Source organism: Brassica rapa, chromosome A05, assembly GCF_000309985.2.
Source record: "Brassica rapa cultivar Chiifu-401-42 chromosome A05, CAAS_Brap_v3.01, whole genome shotgun sequence".
NCBI classification, from domain to species: domain Eukaryota; kingdom Viridiplantae; phylum Streptophyta; class Magnoliopsida; order Brassicales; family Brassicaceae; genus Brassica; species Brassica rapa.
Genome location: NC_024799.2, coordinates 24,445,633 through 24,456,767, shown reverse-complemented (window position 1 = coordinate 24,456,767; position 11,135 = coordinate 24,445,633). Strand labels below are relative to the sequence as shown.

Genomic DNA, 11,135 nt, shown 5'->3' with positions numbered 1-11,135 from the left:
AACTAACTTAAGCCACTGCAATAAACATGCTCTTACCAATCTGTGTCACACCTGCGAACCGAATAAGCATCTGGAAAAATTATATTAAAAGAATGTACATCTCAAAAGATAAATTCATATGAAACAATAACAGTAACACAACCTATTACGTTTTTTTTTTTAAAGAAGCATTTGTCGTTTATAATATGTAGAAATTCATAAAGAATATGTTATACTGTTAACTAGTAACGGATTATATAAAAGGGAGATATATAACTTAACCAAGCAAAAAGATAGGCCGATGAATTTAGAAAGAAAGGTGAAAAATACGAAAATAGAAACAGTTAAAACATAACAAAAAAGAAGAATGAGCTGGTAATAATCAAGATGAGCAAGGTAAGAAAATGAAGAACAGAAAGAGGCTTTGACAGCATGAAAAGAGAGTGTAAGAAGTTATTAACAGAGCAGAGTCTCACTAACTAACTGCAAGTCTGGTGTGTTCGGTCAGGCTGCCCGAACCCAACAAAAGAACAACTTGTAACATCTGACACAAACTCACCTCTATATATATACACACTTGCACACACTCTCATTTCCTCAAAACAACCCCAAAACTTGTTTCTCTCATGGCATCATCTCTTCCTCAGTTCTACGCCGATTTCACATTTTCCGGCAACACTTCTTCACAGTTTCACGGCTCTTCTTCATGTCCTGACGTCTCAGCTCTATCCAATTACTATGACGACGGTTACCTCCCCTTCAACGCATCTTCTATCCCAGAATCCACATTTTATCCCCAAGTTTTTGGAACTTCTGACGCTCCTATGCAGGAGTACAACTATTATTACCAGAAAATGGGTGTGAACAATGCCACACAATATTTTCATGGTGGTGATCAAGAATACTACGGCTTTTCACCAGAAATCAAGCCCTTTGGAGAGCAATCTTGGGTATATAAGCATGTTCAAATATTATCTTAAATGGATATTATTGTTTACCAGAAACCATCAAAGAAATTATTTTTATGAAGCAGGGATCTAGTGAAGGAGGCATACAAGCTGAGCAGAACACAAAAGTGGGACGCTATTCGGTTGAAGAACGTAAAGAGAGAATCATGAGGTACTTGAAAAAGAAGAACCAACGCAACTTCAATAAGACCATCAAGGTATGTATATATATACACTCCTTATAGTAAATTTATATTTCCTTTTTTTATGTTTATGAATTGTATAAGAACTAGAGATATATATAAGAACTAGAGATTTAAAAATACGATATATATATGCAGTATGTATGCCGTAAAACCCTAGCTGACCGGCGTGTTCGTGTTCGAGGACGATTTGCTAGAAACAATGACACATGTGAACAACAATCTCACATGTCTAAAACTCACAACAACAATTCTGAAAAAGAAGAAGATATATTTTCTGGATCCGACGACTATCTAATCCAGGTATTATAAATTCATTTTATTATTCCAGAGCAGTTTATTATTTACATAATCAAATGTAGAACTAATTAGAATATTGCATCACAATTTTTAGCAGATGGAAAACGATGATGGATGGCTTAACGAAGCAATGTCTAATCTGATTTCTTTTCCTTGTGAATTGGACGCTCCTGGAGATGATCATAATCCAAGCACATGGAGCTTCTGATCCTACTATCATTTACCTACTTCCAAATCAATAATTAATGTCGCTAGTTATAAAATTTGATCGATTAGTTTAGTTTAATTATAAGCAGCTTAGTTATTTGATGTAGATCTATATCATAATGTACTTAATTAGTCATGTGGTTAATGAACATGAAGATTCTGCCTAGTAGATAAATAAAAGAACTTCACATCATCGGTGTGAATAATTTCAGCCAATAACGATCTCAATACAATCTCAATACAAGAGCAAAATATTCCCGTTTCTTAATTTATTATGTAATTTAAAAAAAAAGGTAAAAAAATAGACTATTAGCTTTTGCAGTAAATCTAAGAAAAGATGATTCTTTTGGGGAGGTTAAAAAGATTGTTGAGATTGTTTATGGCAAGCAACACTTTTTTACGATTCGAATAAATTGGTAGGTCGATAAAAGATTAATTAACCAGAGGATTCACGGAACAAATGTTTATTAAGGAATATATGATGTAAATTTTAATCATAAGACGAATGACGAAACGTTACATAGCTTGTGGCCTTCTTATCTTTCTTTTCCATGCTTATATATGAATGGATATAAAGAATAATGCGGATTAATTGGTCTAATAACAAAACACAGAAACATGATAAGAAGTTGTACACAAAATTCTTGCAATGATCGATTAAAGCAGATTGATAGGGTGTATATAGTCAGTGTAGATATAGAGAGAGTGTGTGGAGGAGAGACATGATACGGAACCAAGTTCCAATCACTTTTTAAGACATATAATTCTTGAAACAAACATATATAATAAGGCTTCAAACTCTGTAAATTATATTCTCTGAATTTGTCCCCCTTTATTTTCTTCTTTGACGAATATATGTGTATATTTTTGTTATTTCTTTAATTTTTTGTTGGCCCGACATCTTATACTACTATTCTACTCAGAGAGACTTAAATCAATTTTGCTATATTATTCATATTTATATTAGAGTGCGAGTCTTAGTAGGGGTTATTGGTTGTTGTATTTTAATGGATTTGAAAATCCGAACTAAATCTAGTGTTATTGATTCTGTGATTTTCAAATCTATATTAAAAATACAAAAACTCAAATCCGAAGAAAACCCTCAGGATTTGCATATTTTACTTGGATTTATAAATAATATATGGATTTATAAATCAATCAAATATATAAACTAATAATATAAAATATTTCTCAAGATTTTTAATTAGTCATACAATTAATGAAGTGGCGTTACAAAAAATGTCATACAATTAATGTAAAGAAAATCTAAAGAAGAGAGTTTTCAACATGATCATTTCATACAGTAGAAAATTTATAAATTAATATTTGATAAATTAATACACACTATAAGTTAATAAATTTTCTCGATCCCGAGTTGAACCGGTTGAAAATATGACACAATCAATAAAATAATAAAATAAGTTTTTAGTAAGTCATATATAAATATATGTTTCTATTAAAATCATAAATTAATATTCTATCTATATATAAATTTTATATAAGTACAAACTAAAAATTATAATGTTGGTTTTATATTCACAGTGAAATTATTTCTATTTTTTCTTAACATTTCAATATATTTGATAATATTTAGTAAATTTATATCTAAAACCAAATTTAAATTCTATTAAACATAAAAATATACAAAAAATAATATAATAAAACAATATGAGAATCGAATTTCTAAAATTTAATTAATGTATATACGGTAAAATAAATTTTTATTTTATAAATAAAATATTTAAAAATAGAAAAAACTAAAAAAAGAAATATTTTGTAAATTAATAACTATATAAATTAATAAAATAACATACTTCCAATATTATTAATTTATAGAATTTTTACTGTATGTAGTGAACCTTCTCAATACGGATACATAGTCTTACGATCTTGATTTATCATAGAAAATTGTACGTTGATGTAACTGAAGTGAGTTGACTCTGCTTCTTGACTTGGGTACACACATTACTCAATCGATCGTAGATGCTGAAGTCAAAACCAAGTGTATATAAAAATCGCATCAAGTAATCGTTAATTGTTATCTTCCATTTTGTCACTTTTCAAGAAAGATAATCAGTGTTTACCCATATTTCATTAATTCAGTGAATTCCCACTATCTCAAACTTTTTTTTGTCTTTTACATATGTCAACTTGAACAGAAAAAGGCAATAGGAGTTGATTCGTTAAAATTCAAATGATACAAGAATTCTCATAGTGTACAAATTATAAAAGTATTCACGCTGATGAAGCACTTAACTAGGCTATTATAATACCTCAACTAAGTGCTTGAAATAACGCTATAGTTGGTTAAATTGTGAACTGTAATTTGTATTTTGGAGGAATTGCGCCTTCACATACTGTGATGCGTTTATTTGTCCACTTCGCTAAAAATGTTGCAAAGATTCGGTGTTGGATTTTCCAAATTTCATAAAGCCTGTGTTACCGTTAGAGAAGTGAAGGTCGCTCTCTATGCATGTTGAAAACGAAAGCTACAATCAACAACTTACCCCTTCAATGGGAGGGAGAGCTACTACGCCCAATTCCAAATCGTGGCCTGAATCTATATTGTTTATGTTTTTATGCATTTTACTAATTTTTATATATTTTTCGGAAAATGATAGCAAATTAGGATAATTTTATTCTTCTTTGTTTTTCAGTAAGTCAACAATTATGTTCTTTTGTACATTTTAAGGATGAATTTTTTTTATTTTATACATTTAATGATATTTTTGGAGTTTAGCTAAAAAGAACTATAAGGCTTCAGTTGGTGACCAGAAAAATGAATGAAATGAAAATAAAAATGTTGAACAAAATTCCATTTAAGGAATTGAATTGAAAAAAAAAAATATGGAGAAATGTTTGTTCCTCATCAAATTTAGATGTGGAAAATACTCTTCATTAATTCATCAATATATGAGGAACATAGATGAATATGGTGGGGTCCATATATTTTTAATTTGACAAAAAAATCAACTTAATTTGTATCAATTTTGAGAAACAACAAATTCATCATCATTTTTTCCCTAAATTATGGTCACCAATTGAAGCTTAAAAATGTTTATTAACGGGATATCTAGATAATCGATCTTAATCCAATGGTCAAGATTAAAGATATATATCAATATATTACAATCAAAAACTTATCATGATATATAATATCTCATATTAGTTTAGAAATTAGGTTTAGTTAAGTATATGCATATTGTAGTTTATATGTTAGATCTCCCAATATTTACCAAAAGGAAAAATAAATTATAAATGAAAATGCAGCTATTATGGACAAATGTTGTTCATTTCGTTGTTTAATTATTTTATTATGAGATGATGAGTTTGATTAGGGGAATCAATAAACATAGGTTTAAGCAGCTTATCAAAGTTGTGTTGCAGCCTATGAAGAGACAACGCTGCGATCAAGAGAGCCACATGTTTACTAATCATTTAGCAATTGAATTTATTAATATGTTCGAAATATCAAACTGCGCATAGTTCGTGGGAATTTGGAAAATAAGATAATGAATGCAACGATGGCCACACGACAGGTGAGGGTCCGACAGAATCTTTATAGAAATTATGAATTACTAGACTAGATGCAAATGGGTTGACCCTTCCCACTGAGCTGGGAAATCTTACCTTTTTAGTTTATATAATTTAAAAGTCACTTAAATATCCAATCATGAGAATGATTAACAAAGTTAAAATCAGAAAGTGGGAGCTAATCAAAAATAGGGACGTCGTTAGGCTTCTTATTGCATGCAACTGTGTAACAATAGCGATCTTGTTACCCAAATGTGAGATTTCACTTCCGTTGTCTCTTTCGCGATTTTCTCTTCCAGACAAGACATCCCTCTCCCATCTCCTTTTTTTTGTAGTATTGTTTTCCATTCACATACTCTGCCTTTAAAATTTAATAACATTTTGAATCAAAAAGCGATACTGCAAAAATTAGTTCAAAATAGTCTCTTTGTTTCTAAATAAGTATCATTTTGACATTTTTTACACATATTAAAAAGGTGACAGAAATATATGTAAGTTGTTATTAATTATACATTTTTGACCAATATTATTTGAAATAAATAAAATTATTTATAAAATCAATGCAGTTTTCAATTAATTTTCAGCTGGAAGTAAATATAATTTGGATTGGAATTGTAAAGTGACATTTTTTTGTAACAAGAAAAAAAAAGTTCAAATGACACTTATTATGAAACAGATGAAATATATAACTGTGTAGCTTTAGCTTTAACCTTCAGGTAATTAAAACATACTAAAATAAAAATATAAGCCATTGATACATCATCAGTTGAAGTTTCTTTAGTACAATTATTTATATTTATCGTCTTTTCAACTAAAATAATCCATATTAAGTAATATAATTGTTAGCAACAAAAAAATATGATTATATTATATTAAACTATCAAGGAACACAAAATTTCGTAACCCAAAAAAAAATCTTAGTTTTCCTAGAAGACAGTCATATTTAAATTTACTAGGAATTTGTGTGTTTATATTTTTCTTTTTAGTTGTTGTATTCTTTATTCATATGTTTGTGTGTTTTTCTTCGGTGTTTTAGTTAGGCTTCGGAAATTAGGCATCCTCCTCACTAGGCTTCTAATTGAACTTAATTCTTCAACGTGACTGGGCTTTTAGTTTTAGGCCCATTAAAAATTAACTTTAAAGAACCGCGTTGACTTCTGATCTCAAAAGACATACTATTTGATTGCGAAAAAGTTAACCTGGGGAGAGGCATGGCTCATACCTCAGGGAGTCAGTGTACTAGTGTAGTATCAACTATCAAGCGTGACTTTTTATCATCAGATATTTTTTTGAAAACTTATAGTATTAGACAAATTGAGTTTTATTTAGTAGACAAAAAAGAAAGCCTACCAGGATTGTAAAAGAGTATGTCTATAGTATATTATATACTCACTCAAACATATATTTCTATACCTATTAAAGAAAAATATATATTTCTATACCTACTTAGTATTTTTATTGTTGTTTTGAATGGCATGACGCATACCTTGTATGTCTCTTGAAAGAAATTAGCAGGTAAGAACTTCAGTGTCGTGAGTTCTTTACTTTAAAATAGCACTGATTGTGTGAAGATTAATATACCTAGAAAATGAATTGATTCAACTTTACTTGTATGTGTATTAACATGTGTCCATTGATGAGGTACATAGTCGTTGACAAAATACTAACAAACAAGTTGACAAAAAATAAAATCAAATAAAAATGAGAAGACATGCAACTATATGTCATCAAACATATTTAAACCAGTCATTCGTATTCATCTTTCTTGTCATCACTCTATCATTTACTTGCTAAAAGATTCTTTTCAGAAAAGAATTTGGCATTATACATGCTTGTGATTAGTCGGATCAACTACCAGTTCTGGGGGAGTACCAAGTGATTTTAACGTGATCCCACATCAATTACATTTAAAACATAGTCTCTTGTGTTAGTCTTCTCTCTCAGACCAAAAATAAGTAACCATCTCCATATTTTGTCACTATTTATACCCTTTTCTCAGGACATCTCAACACTCATTTTCGAACAGAAGAAAATATACACAATGGCTGTCAATTACGAGGACCAAGCCACATTGTTCAACTTCGTTGTCAAACAAGGTAATGGTGTGAAGGGTCTGATAGACTCTGGCATGTCTTGTGTTCCACAGCCTTTCGTCCAACCTCTCTCTGAGCGAATCGCGACCCCACATGCCCGTACGTGTGAAGCTGCCCAGCCAATCGATCTTTCCCAGCTAGACGGTCCACGCCACAAGGAGGTGTCCAAACAGATCACTGAAGCTGCTGCGACACTGGGCTTCTTCCAGGTAAGTAATGGCATAGACATAGCAATTTTAGTGTAGAATATTTTCTATTCTTGCAATATCATTAACCAAACCCCAAAAAAGAAAGGAGCAATAAAATATATGCGTGTGAATATGTATACTTGACCAGGATACCGACGCTAGATACATAAAACAAAAAAAATAATTATATTTAGTATGTTTAATATATCAGCCTCTTACAAAATGCATCCTTAATAAAAGTAGATATAATTTGTGGAATAAATGAAAATGGCAGGTGGTGAACCATGGTGTTTCGGTGGAGCTGCTTGAATTGCTAAAAACGTCGGCTCATAAGTTTTTTGCACAACCTCCTGAGAAGAAGGCTATTTACCTAAAAGAAGTGAGTCCAAGCAAGCTAGTTAAGTACGGAACGAGCTTCGTACCAGAGAAAGAGAAGGCCATTGAGTGGAAGGATTATGTGAGCATGCTTTACACCAATGACCACGAGGTTCTTCAACACTGGCCTCCACAATGCAGGTATATATATATAGTAAAAATATTTCAATTGTGTTATACTAATGCAGGTATATATGAAAATTATTTTAGTAGAGCATGCTAATTTGAACTGAGATGGCAAGTAAACTATTTATATGAGAGATATTCATCGATTTAATCACTGAAGTTAGTTTTAAATTATAAACTCGTGAAAGTTAAGGTATATATTGTATATGTGTGACCGAGAGGTGGCACTTGATTTCCTAAAATCATCTATGGCAATGGTGGAAAGAGTAGTTGAAGTTTTGATGGAGGATGTAGGAGTGAGACTCGAAGAAGAGAGAATGAACCGTTTGATGGGGACTAAGATGGTCAACATGAACTACTACCCAACCTGTCCTAGCCCCGAGCTCACCATAGGCGTCGGTCGTCACTCGGACATGGGAATGCTGACCGTTTTATTACAAGATGGCATTGGTGGTCTCTACGTTAAACTAGACAACGGTGACTGGGCCGAGATCCCTCCTCTCGATGGAGCTTTAGTCATTAATGTTGGCGATACTTTGCAGGTTTCTCATCGTTAAAGATACCTTTGAAAATGAATGTCTGAAACCATATATATAATGCATATATAAAAATCTATCAACAGATTCTAAGCAATGGGAAGTACAAAAGTGCTGAACATAGGGTTCGAACCACAAACTTTGGATCGAGAGTCTCCGTACCAATTTTTACCGCACCTAATCCCTCGGAGAAGATAGGTCCGTTGCCGGAAGTGGTGAAGCATGATGGGGTGGCTCGTTACAAAGAACTGTTATTTCAAGACTACATGAACAACTTTTTCGGCCAACCACATGACGGCAAGAAATCTCTCGACTTTGCTCGTGCCGATTGATATATTCTATTATCACTTTTATCAGTTTCTACGTGCCAAATTAACTAAAATGTGCGACGTTGTTTCTTTTTTATGTTTGTTCGAACCTAATAAATAAATGCTTCCTTCTTCGTTTGCACTCCATAAAACGTGACGCAACTTTATGAATTTTTCATGCATATTAGCTGCATGGTTGAGTCTTCTAAACCAAAATTTCTAAGTGCTAGTCTGACCTAACTAATGTTTATCGGGAAAACTGCCAAATAAATTCCCAACTTTTAAAATTAGGCCAATAAAAGCCTCAACTAATTAGCAAGCCTTTTAAATCCCATATTTTAAAAACTTTCCCATTTAAATCCCAAGTTTCTGTTGACCAAGCTATTTAACACACTTTAAAAGTCAATTGTTAAAAACATATTAACACCGTCAGATATTAAAACTACATTGACCTAAACATAAACTTTCTTAAAAAAATAATTGCAAATATCCTTACTTAGTTGGATATTATGAACGAGAACACAACCAGCTTTCAAGCCAAAGCAAAAGAGGAACATATATACATCATCATCACAATCAGGTGGGACCTCACGGCTATGTTCTAGTGATCTAACATAACACAACTGAAGTTAATGTAGCTACATTGTCTTTGAATTTGAATGTGAGTTAAAAGACTGTAAACTGTAATGTTTTTATTTTGAGCAACACTTACGCAATGTTTAACTACAGCTTAACATATTTCAATACGAAGAGAAAATTGACCAGAAACGCAAACAATAAAAGACCATGAACCCATATTCAAAAGAATAGCCAAAAAGGCTTCTGTGTCAGAACCTCACGAACACACAAGTAATCAAAAAGACTTTTGTTCTCTTATCAAAACATAAGTTTGGCACTGATGAGAAGAATTTTGATTTGGGAAAAAAAATCTCTAATTTTGGAAATTAGGGCTTGAGAATTGGGGATTTAAGGAGAGTTTCATTAGGCTAAAACGATGTAATCTCCATGTTTAACGTTGTTAATATATTTTTAACAGTTGACTTTTAAAATGCGTTAAATGGCTTGGTCAAAGTAAATTCGGGATTTAAATGGGAAAATTTCAAAAGTATGGGATTTAAAAGGCTTACTAATTAGTTGAGGCTCTTATTGGCTTAATTTTGAAAGTTGAGGATTTATTTGGCTTTTTTCCCAATGTTTATCATATGATTTTATTTCCCCTTGGAAGGATTTCCAATTTATATATCAAGACTTATCTTCTCATTTATTTAAATTTTTATTTTTTGAGAAAGGGTTCTTTTAATTAATTTGAACTTACTGTTTCCATTTTTCATTCGTTTAATGGCATACTATATTTTCGGTTTAGACGTCTAGCCGGTTCTATCTTAGATCGTACACAATCTTTATTTGACTATAAAAAAGGAAACGACAATTATATTGAGAACTACTAGATCGTTTTATAGATGCGAAATGTATGGTACTTTTTTAAGGAAGTCGGTCTGGCATAAGCGGTAAAGTTCTAAACTTTTCTAATTATGACGTGGGTGTGTTTAATTTGATTAATTTCAAACATTGTGACGTTGGACGTTTTACAGAATTTCAAATCTCGTGCGATTGGGGTAATTGGTTGGGTTGTAGGAAGTGGCTTTAGCTTTAATTTTCATCTACAATCTTAAATACTATTAATCGTGTTTTATCTTAGTTTTTAAAGGTACAACCAAAAAATTAAAACTACAGCAAAAACACATAAAAAATGGTTGTAAAAATCTTATTTTCTAAAACCTCATTTTTTTTAGTTATAGGAAATTTTAAAGCTACATCACTTAAAGCTAAATAAAAAATCCTACAGATGAAATGGTAAAGTAAATTTTCTACAGTTACAACCCAACCAATCACCTCATTTTTTTAGCTGTAGAAAATTTTAAAACTACATCACTTAAAGCTAAATCAAAAATCCTACAGATAAAATGGTAAAGTAGATTTTCTACAGTTACAACCCAACCAATCACTCCCATTGTCTGTTGGCATTTTCCTTTCTTTGTTTAACGAGTTGGAGTATAATTTTTTCAGTTAAACTCAACCAAAACTCTTAACTGGGATCCGAATAATTCAACGATAAATGACGTTTTTAAATAAGCATAGAGGCGTGCCTACAAAAAGTCACTCACCTCATGCTCCCGATTAATATGATTATCTTAAAATCCTAAAAATTTAAAATAATTTTTAGTCTAGTGGTTTAGACTTATTTAAAACATAAATATTTCTACGAAAGTCGAGTAAATCACCTTCTAAATTCATATATTTTTTCATATGATATAATATAACATATTTACGTAATATAC

General features: G+C 31.3%; 2 protein-coding genes across 3 annotated transcripts; both read left to right on the top strand.

Moving 5' to 3' along the window:
* The first annotated feature begins 505 nt into the window (after positions 1 to 505).
* On the top strand, positions 506 to 1,900 carry LOC103870213. Of its 2 annotated transcripts, none has more exons than XM_009148326.3 (4): positions 506 to 929; positions 1,013 to 1,144; positions 1,268 to 1,432; positions 1,527 to 1,900. In XM_009148326.3, the coding sequence occupies exons 1-4, from the start codon at positions 606 to 608 to the stop codon at positions 1,635 to 1,637; spliced, it is 732 nt and encodes a 243-aa protein (XP_009146574.1). In that variant the 5' UTR covers positions 506 to 605; the 3' UTR covers positions 1,638 to 1,900. The 2 variants fall into 2 exon arrangements, with proteins under 2 accessions (XP_009146574.1, XP_009146573.1); XM_009148325.3 differs by having other exon boundaries at positions 1,524 to 1,900.
* Positions 1,901 to 3,298: 1,398 nt separating this feature from the next.
* On the top strand, positions 3,299 to 10,763 carry LOC103870212 (scopoletin 8-hydroxylase). Its single transcript, XM_009148324.3, has 4 exons — positions 3,299 to 7,472; positions 7,726 to 7,967; positions 8,146 to 8,494; positions 8,575 to 10,763. Exons 1-4 carry the CDS (start codon positions 7,212 to 7,214, stop codon positions 8,818 to 8,820), a joined length of 1,098 nt encoding a protein of 365 aa, XP_009146572.1. The 5' UTR covers positions 3,299 to 7,211; the 3' UTR covers positions 8,821 to 10,763.
* Positions 10,764 to 11,135: the final 372 nt, after the last annotated feature.